The sequence below is a fragment of the Hippoglossus stenolepis genome, chromosome 8, assembly GCF_022539355.2.
Source record: "Hippoglossus stenolepis isolate QCI-W04-F060 chromosome 8, HSTE1.2, whole genome shotgun sequence".
Classification (NCBI taxonomy): Eukaryota; Metazoa; Chordata; class Actinopteri; order Pleuronectiformes; family Pleuronectidae; genus Hippoglossus; species Hippoglossus stenolepis.
In genome coordinates, this window is record NC_061490.1 from 1075634 (window position 1) to 1090920 (window position 15287).

A 15287-nucleotide genomic window follows, 5' to 3' on the forward strand; every position below is an offset into this window, starting at 1 on the left:
CACATATTTAAGGTATTCCATCTTTAATGGTTATAACTTTCAAATATTTGAACTCGGCATAAGGAAGAAAATCTGTTTCCAGTTTATTGAATAGCCCTCTGTTAATATTGTACACATTTTTACATCACTACTAAAATATAATTTAAAACCACAATGAGGAGAAAGTGGAATGTGTAATTATTGCCTGTTGCCCGCTGACTTATCAGCATGAAATAAATTTGGTACAATAATGTAGAGCAGATAAACAATCGAAAACAAAACTTAGGCAGTCAACAATTTTGTATGACTCAAATATTGAACAGTTATTAACATGGATAGAAAGAAGAGTGGCTTAAAAAGAGCAAATGACACATTTTAAACAAATGCATTCATGTTAGTAAATATGAATAATTTCTGATGCAAATCCATTTGATAACTTACTGAATGACATCTCTTATAGGGAATATTTGCACACTCACTAAAATGTAAGCAACCCACAGTGTGAAATCCAAGGCACGCATCTCATTAAGATGCTGCTTCTCTCCAGTGTGTGCACTTCTGCATGGCTGAACTGCTGTGAAAATGAGTGTGCAGATATGCATTGCCTGGCAGGCTAATTTGGTAACAAACAGCATGAATGACTGTCGTCGTCTTTTAAATGAAATTTTACATCAGAGCCCAGAGATGCTGAGGGCATAGCTGAATAAACCAAAGAGCCTCTGGGTCATGTAAGGTTACAAACTGTATTTGCTCACACAGCGCTGTCAGTAGGTACCTGTCAGAGATACTGTTACCATACGGCGCAGAACAGCAGTAAGACTATTTCTTCCTCAAAGAAAATACAATACATACGGTCAAAATCAAATTTCTCTATCTTAAGGTTTTGTCCTTCTGCGTAGAACATCTACTTAACCTCCTCAGTAGCAAATGACCTCACTTGTTCATTTGCTTGGTATTTCTGAAACTTTCTGATCTAGGTTAGTGGCAGCAGCTCAGTTATCAAATCAGAAGACTGACAGGGTTCAAGGACCAGCTCACAGCTAAGCACAGTTCTGCGAATATGAGCTTGTCCTGAGCAAAAGCTACAGCTTGTAGCGTTACATAACTTTGTACATTGGACCCTAAGTCAAAGGTCCATAGTATCCTGATGTCTGCCTGTGGTACAATGCGAGTCATAAGTGGTGGTACAAAAGTAAATCTGCATAGCAAAATGTTTCCAGAGAGAACAATTCCTTATCCTGTCATTTAAACATATGGTGATCATTTACAGTACAGATCAGTGGAGTGAATGTGACCCAGTGCCATTGAATTGCTCTGGGGAAACATTCTACAGCTTCCTGCCTTTGTTTACTCAGTTCTTGTGCAGTGGTTTGCATAGATCATAGAGTTGTAGTGGTGCAGCAGCTCATGCAGCAGGGGCAGGAGGGTCAGATATATTTGTTGGCTAAGTTCTGAACATCGTTCTTAGTGAACTCTGTGCTCTCGATAGCCGACAGATGCTCGAACAGATGGGTGATGTGGTGACGTTCATCCGTCTCCAGCAGCATCAGCACAATCTGCAGAAACAGCACATCATCATTTATCACAAAAACGTCAGTTGCTGGAAACAATGTGGACACTGTAAATTTATAAAAAAGTAATAGTCACTGTGCGGCAATAGAAAATACATTTTTAGATTGTACATTTTTCTGAGTCAAAAAAGCGTGTTCCAGTGAAGAGAAAACCTCTCTTACCGAGAACCTGTCCGTTGTGTGCAGATGGTTGAGGTGTTGGAAGACCAGATTGGGGTCTTTCTCCAGGAGGTGGGAGTCCAGCACCTGTACGATGAAGGTGATGGTGCGTCCGTCCAGCTGGGTGCTCAGGTACTGTGGAAGCATCTGCGGAACTGTGGAGGCCAGCAGGTCAGCACAGGCTGCAGTATTTCTGCTACAGCGAGCTGCATTCAGAGCCTGGCCGAACTCGTAGACGTTTGTTGGATGAATGTTGATGGTGATGTCTTCTCCTCTGCAGCTGCTCTCCGAGGTAGGAATGGCTGTCACCTCCTCATCACCTTCAACCTGAGGAAGATCAACACAGGTGATTTACAAAAGAAGGACTTCAGTTGTGGAGAAGTTTTAAGCTTTGAGGTAGAAAGACAGTGCTGCCTTTGTGTGCATGCAGTGCACACATAAAGACAATGACAGACATGAAAAAAAAGATTCCAGGTATGATCCCAACACGTAATTTACAGAATTACAAAAAAATACTACAGAATTCACTTCCTTTTTTATAAATTATTCGGTTGGGCCACCATGATCCAATCTGTGATGTAATCTGGTCTTTCTCTGGTGTGGAGGTGAAACAAATGAGACAAAACTTTGGAATCCTGCTCAGTGTTCGGTGTCTAGGAGTTGGTGCATGTGCATCACGTCTATGGCTCCAACAAATACAGCTGTGATATAGAACACTGTGTGTTGCTCCTTTACTTTGGATATCTGCTCTTTACTTCGGGGCAGGTAGTGTGCAGGCTTGTCTGGACTTGATATATTTTCTACACAATCATTAGTGGAGGGTGATGAGAGTGAGGAGACTCCATTAAAGTTTCTCTATGTGCTTAGAAAATCCTAACTATGATCCTAAAGCTGCTTTCAGACATGCACTGAACTCTGGAGATCCTCTGGACATTCTCTGGAGGGGCTGTATGAATGAACATAAATGAACCAGTGAAAGGCTGTGAGAGGCTAAAAGCTGCCATGTCAGGTGTTGATTTGCAGTGGGTTGTAGGTAATAGTTGAATTTAGTGTTAACATAAAGGCTGTAACGGTTGAAAGAGTAAGAACTCAAATAGGACATTCTAAGTCTGTGTAACATGTAGGAAATCGTTTTGCAGTGGATGCATGTGTTCTGTAGTTCATACAATGGCCACTACACTGGACCATAAAACCCATACAGCCGAGCACTGATCGACAACCTGAGTCAGGCTCTGTCTATCGATATGTAGCTTCATATTTGGAGAGAGGTGGGGAACTGAACAGGCCACCACATAGAGACAAACAACCATTCTTATAATATACACTTATATTTACAATTTATTTAGAGTTAACCGGTTAACCTAACCTGTCCTAGGACTGAGGGAGGAAGTCAGAGTACCTGGAGGGCACAACCGTGCCGCCCCACTGGTAAACAAATCCAGCAGAGGGGGAAAAATGATATGCTCTTTCCATGTAAACACTGTACCCTGGTTAAATTAGGCATCCACAGTACATGTGTGTATACCTCTGTAATGGGGACAGTCTTTCTGGACTTGGCTTGTGAGTCGAGGGCCAGACTCTGTCTGAGCAGGACTGTGACTTCCTCCAGCTCCTTCTCAGCCTCCTGCAGGTTGGGGTCCTGCTGCAGCACCTCCTGCAAGTCACAGGTGCATGCCAGGTAGTCCTGTTTGATGCAGAGACAAAATATAGCTTTACACATGAAACCAATAGTTTCAAGCGGGTTTCATTATTTTAAGGATTTTAACAAGTTCAATTAATTATCTTTTTCACACTTTTTTAAAATTTAAATTAATGGATTTCCCTCTGACCCCCCCTTTTAAATGAACACATCACCTTATGACATTTGTCATTAATAAGACAGCTTTGTTCAATCTGTTCACCTTAAGGCCTTTATTGGCCAGGGCTCTTCTGTAGAAGGCTTTCTTATTGGTCGGCTCTAGTTTCAGTGCTGCGTCACAGTCCTGCTTGGCTTCAGTAAACCTCTCCAGCTTCAAGTAGCACAGGGCTCTACACACACACACAAACACACACACACACACACACAATTAATACAATTTGTCTGTGACTCATCAGTTGTTACTCAGATTAAATGAATTCATTTCATATAAAAATACACGATGCAAGAGACGAAATGTATACTATACATATTATATATTGTTCTCGGGTCTCAGCAGCTGTGTAGTAGAAGTAATATATGTGTGTTTTCTCTGGTGTGGCTAACAAAGCCCAACACACACACACGCAAAACACGAACACACAATAGGACATTTTTCATCAACGTCACAGTTTCCTCTGTGATATGATCAACAATCTATGCCTGATTAAGTTGAGTGTGTGAAAAGAATGAAGTGAGACCTGCCTCCCGCATGCACCATGCTTTCTGTTAGACAATACGTTTGGTATTGGCTTTAGGAGAAGTTGTGATAAACAAAGAGCTGAAGCAGGCAGCTGCTTCCTGAGCCCTGACTGTTCTACTCTTACCAACAATAGATCTGGATTTACAGCCAGTGGCAGACTGATGACTGGTTGGGATTCATGGCAGTGCTGAATGCACCATGCCAAACCAATGACTTAATTTTTCCAGGTGTTTTGTAACATTCCTGCTTGATGATGAAATACACCATGAGAATGTAGAGTATCACAAAACCGAGAGGAACAGAAAGTGAAAGGACCACAGCAGTGTCCATGAGAGTGAAGATTCAAACCTGTTGGTGTAGACTGCACACTCCTCTGGCTTAAGTTTAAGGCATTCACTGTACTTTCCAAGTGCGTCCTGGTATTGGCCCTTCTTCACAAAATCATTCCCTTCTTGCTTCAACACTGTGAAACGAACTTCTGCTTTCCTCTCTGGAAGACAAAGTCAAGGGGTGATTACTTACCACTGCTTATTCAGACCAGTTCAACTCTCCTTTCTGGTGAAGCCATGAACCCACATTGACACTTAGATTTAAATTGAATTTCTTACAAAACCTAACGTAAGGCTATGCGTCAGTCCTCTGTGCTACAGAGCTTGAAGGTTTAAACAAATCAATGTTGTGCTGGCTGGACATGAGGAGTGAGTTAAGTCAGCAATCAATCTGCTGCCTTCAGTGTCTTCAGGGAGAAAAACTGTGCCAGCAGCTCCATTCTTTCATTAGAGTTTCAAAATAATAGCTGCAACATGGCCTTGGGAATAAAGAAACTGCATGGTCAGTGAACAGAGGTAACACGTCCACTTATATAAAAGTTAGGCCTTTAGCCTCCCTCTCCTCCATAGTATCTCATGGGGTGTGACAGAGAAACAGGAACAGAGCGCATCAGCTTATTCTTTTCAGTTCCTCTATGTTGATGTGAGCAGTGGAAGAAGAAATATCTTGATCCTTTAGTTGAGTAAAAAATATGTAAGAATACCCTTCTCAAAGTAAAGAGTCGACATTGAAAATGTAACTTAAGTAAAGGTTTGAAATAACCCAACGTAGAAAACAGACCCTGTGAGCACTACACTGTTATATCTTGTATTACCAGATAATTACCGATGCCTTTATGTGTACACAACTTTCATTCATCACTTTACTGTGGGATTTTATGAACCAGTGTGTTATGTCATCTAAAAAGGGCTTTATATTTTGGAAAATATAAAGAATAAATGCATGTAAATCTTCACTTTGTAATATTGCTTACTAATATCAAGAATAAATCTGAGTATATATATATGTACTACATATAGTATACACATGACTGTTTAATTACTGAAACAGAGAGAAGACTCACAGGCTTAAAGTCTGTGTTTCTATGTCAGGTGACAGTGCTACATGTTTCCTCCCACAGTGCAAAGGCATGTAGGTTAGTTTAACTGGCAACTCTCCACTGCCAGTGAATGTGTCTCAATGTGACAGCACTGTTATTGACCTGTACAGGGTGTAGCCTGCCTCTCGCCCAGTGTCACCTGGGATTAGACACTGTGTGATCCTTGAGGAATAAGCAGCTGTAGCTAATGGATGAATGGACCCAAGCTTTTAAATAGAAATAGTGCTCTCATTAAAATGTTTTTCACACTGTGCATTTCTCAACTCAGAAATAAACATGGGCCCCAGAAGGCACAGGGCTACCTGGTCCTTGTGTCACACTTGTATTTACTGATCCAGAGGTTACTTTAAGATCAGAGTGAAGGATTTACATGGGAGGCTCACTGTCAGCATGTGACAGTCACGACTACTCCTAGTTTACACCAATAAGTGTGATCCTGTGTTGCTGTGAATATTATCCAGAGCATGTTTTATGATTTTTCTTCTAAAAACACAAACCTGTGTCCCTGGCAGCCTTTTCTGCCCGTGCCTGGAGGACCTCTGCACTGGGTGGCTCCTCTCTGCGGTGGTGCTGAGCCGACAGAGGCACCAGGGGAATCTCCGAAAGTTTCTCTCTCCACTCTGGACCGTCCTGATCAATTAGTAGCCTGGTGATCCTGGAGGAGGTGCCAGATCAGTAAGTTGCTACTTGGATTTTACACTGGACACTGGACAGTCCCATATGAACAGGATATTGGAATGGCTCAGAGAAAATAAGCATGAAATGTATATGGAACTAAAACCAACTTTGTTCAGTTTACAGATAAAGTACATGGACATGTATTATAGCTTTGACCCTCTGGTTCTCCTGAACACAAAGCGGCCAGGTGAGTTTCTGCACTGCATAACAGAGAACACATGCCGAGCCACATTTAGCCTCTAGCTGGGACTGTTGAACACAAGCTAAAGCCATTTGCCAGTAATTAGAGTGTATGTGTTTGTTCATTTGATTTGGTTTGATTTAGTCTTGTGGTTAAGGTACAGTCCATTCTCTAAATTAAAACATTAGAAGAAAATATTCAACAAAATAATGGATAGTAAGGACACTTTGGTCTTTGCTCTCTTTCTCTGTACAAAAAACATGGTACTCACAATCATTAGAGTGGCTGACATTTCAATATAACCTACAGACAAAGGCTGGCTTTGTGTTGCTATCCAGACCAGTCAGAAATGTGAATATGAATGTTAAAACTCATTCAGGTCTGTGTTTCAGTGCTCATGTCTTCCTGTCCTCTGCGGCCTCTCAGCTCAGTCAAGAGGTGAAGGCTAATACCTGTTGGCGCTGTCGTGTGCTGCCTGCACACTGATGTCTATCTGCAGGACAGTCTTGTAATCCACATAGGCCTTTCGGTAGCGCTCCAAGGACTCATAAGCCATGGCCCGGCGGAGGAGGGGCTTTAGGAAGAATGGCTGCAGCTCCAGAGCTCTGGTTGGTATTAATAGATGGGATGAGATAGAAGTAAAGGATCAAGTCTGCAGCTTCGGTTATAGATGCTGATGTCTGGTAGTACTGTCAATATATGTGAATCTGAGATATTCAAATGGATATATTCTTCTGTGTAAGTAAATATATACCTATACATATATACCTAAAGTTGATATAGGTGCACAGTTGTACTGTTGTATCTGTAAGTAAACTGTCACACATTGGTTTTCCTTTATTTTTTCATTAGAAATTGAATTCAAAGCAAACATACTAAGTATTTAGGCTTTCAAGAGAGAGGTTCCCTCAAGTAAACCTGTGATTTCTGCTCATAGAACCGCTTCCGAAACGGAAATCCCTCACAACCCAACCAGTTGCAAATCTCCTCATAACATGATAGTGATCTTCTACAAAATGATAGGGCTGTTTGATTTTCGGGTAAGACTCAGTGACCCACAGCAGACATTACTTCCCACTTGTTTTACGAAACAAAATAACAAATGATCTCACCTTGTGCAGTCCTGTATGCATTCCTGACTGTTGCCATCTTTCAAGTAACAAGCTGCTCTGTTAGAATACAGAATAGATAGATCCTCCGGACTGTCAATCCCTGCACAGGGAGAGAAATATCATCACAAATATATCATACTTAGAAAACACATTTCATAGTTTCCCTCTGGATATATGTGTCATAAATTCTACTAGGCTTCAAAGAATCTCTTGACTGCCTGTGGCTGTAAAATGCCTGCATATGTCTTATTAATTTTTTATAATGTTCGGGTTGTTGGCTGAATCAGTTAATTTATCACTAACCGAGGAACTGTTGAAACATGGGAATTCTGCTTAGGTTTATTTTAAATTGTGAAAATCGTGTGCTAGGTGTGTATTTGTGATCCTGTATTGATGGAATAAAGAACGCATTTGTGGGAAGTGTAACTTTTCAAAACTCCTTAATAATAAGACAATAACCTAAAGTTGTATTCACACATTTACGATGCAGAAATTCCTAAGTTTCACCAATCTTCCTGTCTGAGTAACTAGGATGTCTATCTTTTCTTCTGCTCCTACACCCTCATACGCCTTTGAGAGATGTATAATTATGAGCACATGTTCCTAGACAAAATTTCTCATTTGTTTCCAGGACTGACAAGATGAAAAACCAAACAGTCAGTGAAGTCCAATGAAAAGGTTGTCTAACAAGTTTACAGATGTTTTCCTTAACAACTTGCTCTCACAGCATATTTGCTTTTCTCTCTACTCACCTTATTCATTTATTTGTGTCATTACTAACATGGGCAAATCAGATAGCCCCTCACTAAGGTCTGAGTAACATTCTTCTCTAATCTTTACGAACTATGTCATCAGAGCATGCCACATGAAATCAGAACATGGATGATGACAGTGTGGGAATGATGACAGTGATGTCTCTGCAAATGCTTACACTTACAGTTATGTTATTATAACACAGTGTGTTAAAGTTATTAACTAGGCCATCCAAATACATACCCAAACATTTGATGTTTACATTTAAGTTTCTTTTAACAGTCTATGTGCATGTTCAGTGGGTTTAACAGGGTTGCCAGAGTGTAACTTCTTCACTATCCTGAGCTGTAATCTGCACTACACGTAGCCTGCAATACATCAGTCAGATGATGGACCTTGGATAATGTTTATGTCCAATCACTTAACCATCCTCTTTCACAGTTGGCAATGAGTGTATTATGGTGGATCACAGAGAAAGTATGTTTGATGTTGTGTCAGGCCTGACGACCAGCAGTTTCTCTGCCTCCATCGACCACTCTCTCGCTCTCAGTAAGAATTATGGCTGTGGTCCCACAGATTCAATTTCACAGTGAGTGGTGAGCAGTCATGTGACCTGGACCGGCTGAGCTGAGCTGAGAGGCTTAGCACCAGGCTGAGGCTAAAACAGAAACACTGTCCATATGCAACACAACAGACACACTGTGACGCATCACTTTAGGGACAGTCACTACATACATCAACAAACAGCCTTTTAACTTGTTTAACTCTTTTTGAAATCATTTAACCATTTCATTACTGTATGTATGCGAGGGTGGTGGAAGATATTGTTTCGGTTTTTTAGGTATTCACAAGAAAGTACATTTTGATGTGTGTTTTCGTTTTTGACAAAATATATACTGGAGTGTGATTAAAAGGAACAAAATGTAAATGAAATCACTAGTATTCTAGTGGCAAGGTCATGCAAAACCTTTGACTTACAGTAGGTCACACCAGTTACAGTAAACCATCTCAAGAGCTTTGATTGACTAAAACCATGAAGCAACATTTATTCAAATATGGCTGACACTGGTGATCAAACATCAGTCAGTTATATTTAGGCTGTTTGTGTCAGAATGTTTATATCACTGTGTAAACATTATATGTTAATGACATTGAGGCACATAGTTATCTTTTCTATGGTGTCATACAGCAACCATACATTGATTTGCTCACTACATAACTGAATTAACAGTCACTTTAGACTATAACGACAAGAAAAGCATCACCATAAACAACTCCTCAAACCTACCTGAATCCGAATAGCCCTGGATGGCTTGTGAGTATTTATCCAGTGCATCGGAAAACTGTCCATTTTTAAACAGCAGGTTTCCTTCGTTTTTTAGCCGGGACAGGGGTGGGGGCAGGGCTCCACACGGGGCATCTAGGTTGATAGTTTCCCTTGCAGTTCCTCCAACTGGAGTCCCCTTCCCGCTGCTGCTCGGGTCAGTCTGGACCGAAGCTGTCGAGCCCCTCTTGCCTGTTCCATTGGCTACCTTTTCCTTGGACTCCTGTGTGACTTTGTACTTGTCTGAGCTGCCTCCTTTGCTCCTCCGGTGTCCTGTGTGAGAGTTGCTGGACTCACTGTGTGGACCCCCGTCACCTCTGCTGTGGGGCTTCTTTTGAGCGTTACCCATGTCTCCCCTCTCGGCAGGAGAAGCTGAGCTCTCCCCTCCCACAGGCTGGCTGGGTTCAACCAGAAAAGCTGGAAGAGAGAGGAGAGGAGGGAGAGGCAGAGAGAAGAGGGGTGGGCACACCCACCGGAAGGAGTCAGTGGTTACATCACAGTGGGGGAGGGTTGGACACACAAGACACAGCCACTTCAAAGAGGGAGTTCCAGGAAGCAGCCACTCTTGACAGTGAATGACCAAAGTGGTGGGTGGGGGCAGGGTGGATAACACGCATGCATAGTATGTCACGTTATGCAGAGGAGAGTTTCCTCTCTCTGCGGCACAGCAGAAAATAGCGACACGTTTTCTATAGAGCGTAAGTGGTTCGAGGGCAATTCCAATTCTATTCAGGCTCTTCAGGGGTTTTAGTCAGCTGATACTTTTTTTAACAAATGAACCAAACATTTTAAAAATCATTTAAATTTGATCATTAAAGAATTATGAATAAGACATAATCTAAGTGGTAGCCGGTCTGTATTTATATAACACTTTTTTGGTCTTGATGACCACTCAAATTGCTTTACAGTACAGGTTTTGAGTGGGACATTCTATTGTCAGCTCTGTCTATATAATGATGTCTATCCAAATTATGTTAAACATATCTTTTGCATCTCTGTAATACAATTACAATGCCACTTATTGGCTGATAGATGCATTGGTCAGACTCAACTGGATGACTAAGCAAATTAAGTCATTTTTCCCACCACAGGCCTATTGATTTAAATTATTTGGTTATTTGGTTGTTAATTTAAGTGTGCCAGCAATAACTGGTGTATGAAGGAGTGATTATCATTCAACAATCAATTTATGGCTTCACAGCAGCAAAAATGCTAAAATAGGGAACAATCCCCTAATTTAATTAAATAGATTGGATAGAAACAGATTTCTGGATGGATTCAGGGAATTATGAATTGTCACCTGCTTGTTTATAGAGTTTTGTCTGTGTGTAAATCAAGGATATAGATATTTATTATATAGAGTCAGTAAAAATAACATACCTTCTGCTTTTGTATCATCGTTGCTGTTGTCATATTCCTCTTCTTCCTCTTGGATGAGGATTTTTTTGCCTTTTCTCTGTTGCTCTGGTTGACTTTCCTTCAGCTTCTCAGTTTCAGAAAGAAGTTTCTGTACCACAAATAATACACAAATATTAGAATTCATCAACAGCAGAACACCAACCCAGTTCAGTTAAGTAAAAGTCAGCAAAGGTTATACATGCATTGATACCACAATCATATATATTATATATTGACTATTGAAATCATTGATGTCATTCTCTATTTACAGCAGTAACAGAGTGCGAATGATGCACTGAATATAATTCCCTGACCTCACACAACTACAGTGACATCTAGTGGACAAAGGGCTCCTGGCAGGTAATAACTAACTAACTACTTCGCTGACTTACTTTGGCTGTTACATTGTGAGGCTCCTCCATAAGGACTATCCTCAGGTCTTCAACAGCCAATTCAAATTGACCCATGTGCTTGTGCACAGCGGCACGGCGTAGTAGGGCTGTTCATAAAAAATACACACATTCATACTTTACACACACTTAAGTTCTTGTATGCTGCTGTGTTTAAAGTTATAATTATAGCACATCAAACAACATAACATTTTACATGATAGTAGGTCTGTTTGCAAGCACTGTAATAGGCTATTCCAGTTGAAGTTCAGTAAACAACGAAAAGCACCTTTCACATTGCCTGGTTCCAGCTCCAGAACACGCTGGCAGTCGGACATTGCATCGTACCAGTGCTTGAGATTGATCTCGGCCTGGGCTTTGTTGTTGTATGCAGCCACAGTTGGTAAAATGGAAAGGCTCCTATCATGGAAGGCCACGAATAAAACAGACCTTTCTTTACAATGGACAAACACTTGGAGGTACAGTTGATGGAAAAAATCACACTTTCATTGAAAATAGAAGTCATTGTGATTAAATGCCAGGCAAAATTATCAATCCCACCTCAGAGACGTGAAACACTTTCAATAATAAATGATGTTGTAAAAGTAATCTGACCTGGAATAGTACACAACTGCCTCCACATAATCTTTAACTCTGAAAGCTTCGTTGCCTTTGTCCTTTTCACGATTTGCCAGGAGGAGCTTCTCCTGTTGGGTCAGAACTGGACGGACAGTTTTGGAAGAGACCACACATTTCACATACATACCCACACAACTGAAGTATACACAATGCTTTGCAATGACCACAAAATAAATATGATGTTCTACAAAATACATTACATGATGCATCCACTTTTGTCTTGAGTTTAGAATGTCCTTTGGTTATAATGGCTGGAGGATTGTTGTTGTTGACCACATTCCCATCAATCCTTTCACATTCTCTTTCCACATCAAAGCTGGAAAAAGAACAAACTATATTTGGCTATTTGATAATCTGCAAAAATGATTAAAACATCATCAACACCTAATCTTACAAAGTAAAACTCTTGGGAACCTTTTGTGTATAGTGGCTGCAGCTGCTGTAACAGAGTGTAGAGACAAAATGACTCACTTGTCCCATTCTCGATAATCACGTGGAGGAGTGCTTTTTGTAGGATTCTTCTTTTCCTCTGCATTTAAAGTCTGTGATGACATAACATTTCATCGAACAGTTTTTTGTATGCATACATGTTCATAGTTATGTACATTGGTGACAACAACTGTTACCTTAGTAAGTAGAATGGAGCAATGAGAACCTCTTATTGGTGGAATATTTTCCTTCACTAGATCATCAAACACTGTCTGTTGTTTCAGTGAAGTTTCAGTCTTTTTGGTTTCTTCTTGCCATGTCTGTAAAAACAAAATCTAGTAAAAATCAATCAATAAATAAATAAAATACACTACCTCACATCTCATACCTTCAACTCCTCAGCAATTAGGCTCCACTCGTCTTTTGAGAGGCTGGCTGCTGTTGCGACTAAGTTTTCCTTCCTGAGGGCTGGGCTCCTAGGGTGCAGTTTCTCCAAGTGACTCTCACAGAACTCGATCAGGTGAGGATAAATGCCCTCGTGACCAGACCTTTACACAAAGTAAAACAATGTTTTCTGAAATTCTAATAATGTCAAGTGTATCAAACTTTGTATCAGATATTTACTTAGGTTGTGCCTAACCCTTTAAAAAGTTTTGTATATTTGATTGATATATAATCTATGTGATAGTGAGCAATTATCGTATGGAGAATAGCTAACAAACACAAATAATAGTAGAAAACTTGACAATCATATACTTTCTTTTCACACCTCGAGCTCATATGGATTTTACCTCAGCACTTTCAGAATCTTCTCCAGGTATTTCACATTTTTGCATTTTTCAATGTAATTATAGTCCAGGTGCTCCACAGGGACACTATAGTCAACGATGGTGGATTGGCTTTGAAGAGACAAAACTGCATCTGCACTCATGCCTGCAAAGAATTTTAGATACTTACGAGTCAAACACTTTACTCAATCAAATAGTACAACAAATCGACAAGGACATACAGGGAACATACATGGACATAAACAGGCAAATGCCAGTGCAAGCAAAGGAGTAAATAATAAAAATAGAAATGAATTAAATGAATGCAGAAATAGTCGTTTTCTGTATTTATTTATTCATACATGGCAGCCAGAGGGACATGTCGTCCTGTTTACTGGATGAAGTTAGCTTGGCAGCTCTGAATGATATATAGCTATTGCTAGCTTAGAAAAGTGAGCTAACCCAACGTTATTGTTAATTTAGACTGCGTTGTCTCTACAGAACGTGCGCTGTGTCTTCGTATTTGGGTCAAGACAGAAAATCGTTGCCCATAAACTGTTAATAGTGACTTAAACTAGAGAAATGCTACCAAAGTTCAAATAAATAACAGTACCTGCTGCTGTTTGTTGAAAGTCTTCTCTGAAGAGTGGGCTGTGTTACTATGGTAACCACGCAGGGCAGGGCAGGCCAGATGCACAGTAAGGGGAAGCACAAATGGTGGCAGCGGTAACTAGTAGAGACACTTCCGGTGTCAACAGAAACTGCCAATGTGAAGGCAGCTGCCTTTGCTGCCACACTGTTTAAAGGCAGCTGCCTTTGTTGCCACACTGTTTGGGGGAAGCTGTCTCAGTTGCCACAAGTGTTTGGGGGCAGTTGTCACTGCCGCCACACCGTCTGAGAGCAACTAAAGCTGTTTGTGATTTATTCAGTAACATATATACTGGTTTATGAAAGTGTATTAGATAGTTTGTTAGCTCTTAGGGGTTGGACTCAAAATGAATCAAGAAAAGCTAAAACTCAAAGACTATTCCCAGTATCAGTTTCAGTGTGACTGATACTGTGCCTGAGTAAACTGTGATAAACCAAAGGAAAAATGTAAATTTGTATCCTTGCCTTAAATTCTACATAAGATTGTGAATAACTCCATGATAGCAATGATGCATAGAGATACCACTGTTCATGTAGCAATTTATTGATTACACCTGTACCAAAGTAGATGGAAATACCACAAAGGAACAAAGTTTTTAGTAATGGTAGGACCAGAAACACTCTTCATTTATAGTTATGTTCTCTCTAGGCTGAATAACTGTATTCAGTGTTTTTGTGTTACAAGACAGCAAAGAGAGACTCACAAAATTTTACTTTTTACTTATTTTACAATATCATAAGTTGACTTTGGCCAAAATGTTTTCCTTATGACGGGATCTCATAGTCATTCTCCAAGGACTCTTAGTTAAATACACTAACATCCATAAGAACATTTAAAATAGACTTATTGTTAGTCCTTCAACTTCAAGTTAGGAACTTCTATGGTGTAAAAGCATCAGTGAGACAAATGACAGACGGAGCTGTACACAACAAACATCTACTGACCTACTACTTTGCCCAAGTTTTATTCTCATGTCTTCAGTATTTGTATGAATTCAGTTAACTGACAATGACTCCATGGACAGCAATATTGATACAGGCTGGCTTATCTTGTTAAAATAAAGTGAAATGTACTGATATTGAAGCAAACTGTTATTTATACTTTCCTGGCTAACCAGTAATTTCAAGAACATCTCCACCAAGGTTACCAGGTACAACTAGAAAGCTGATGACAGATAGATATTAACAATGTGTAAATAATTGCCTTTCTTATGTTTGAGTAATTTGTGCAAATGCAGATCATGATAACTAAATTAAAGCATTAAATTATAGCATTGAATATTGTAATGATTTATTGTTTCAACGATGGTAATTTTAATAATGGAACCTTAAAAAGGGCTACAGAGCTGCAATAACAGACACAAACAGCAGGCTTTACATGTGTCACTGATAGCAAAGGTATTGTAGTAAGGACTGGGTTAAAGTGACTTTAATATTAAAAACTCAAGGCACG

The 15287-nt window shown here is 40.1% G+C and overlaps 1 protein-coding gene across 1 annotated transcript; it reads right to left on the reverse strand.

Moving 5' to 3' along the window:
- Window positions 1–59: 59 nt before the first annotated feature.
- spag1b (sperm associated antigen 1b) lies at window positions 60–13877 on the reverse strand. Its single transcript, XM_035163235.1, has 19 exons — window positions 13800–13877; window positions 13211–13352; window positions 12808–12967; window positions 12617–12739; window positions 12462–12532; window positions 12191–12306; window positions 11967–12072; window positions 11641–11771; window positions 11355–11461; window positions 10945–11071; window positions 9529–9981; window positions 7488–7587; window positions 6828–6980; window positions 6014–6171; window positions 4436–4577; window positions 3611–3737; window positions 3235–3393; window positions 1713–2036; window positions 60–1535 (listed from the first exon to the last, which is right to left on the reverse strand). The coding sequence occupies exons 2-19, from the start codon at window positions 13348–13350 to the stop codon at window positions 1407–1409; spliced, it is 2826 nt and encodes a 941-aa protein (XP_035019126.1). The 5' UTR covers window positions 13351–13352; window positions 13800–13877; the 3' UTR covers window positions 60–1406.
- Between the last annotated feature and the right edge of the window lie 1410 nt (window positions 13878–15287).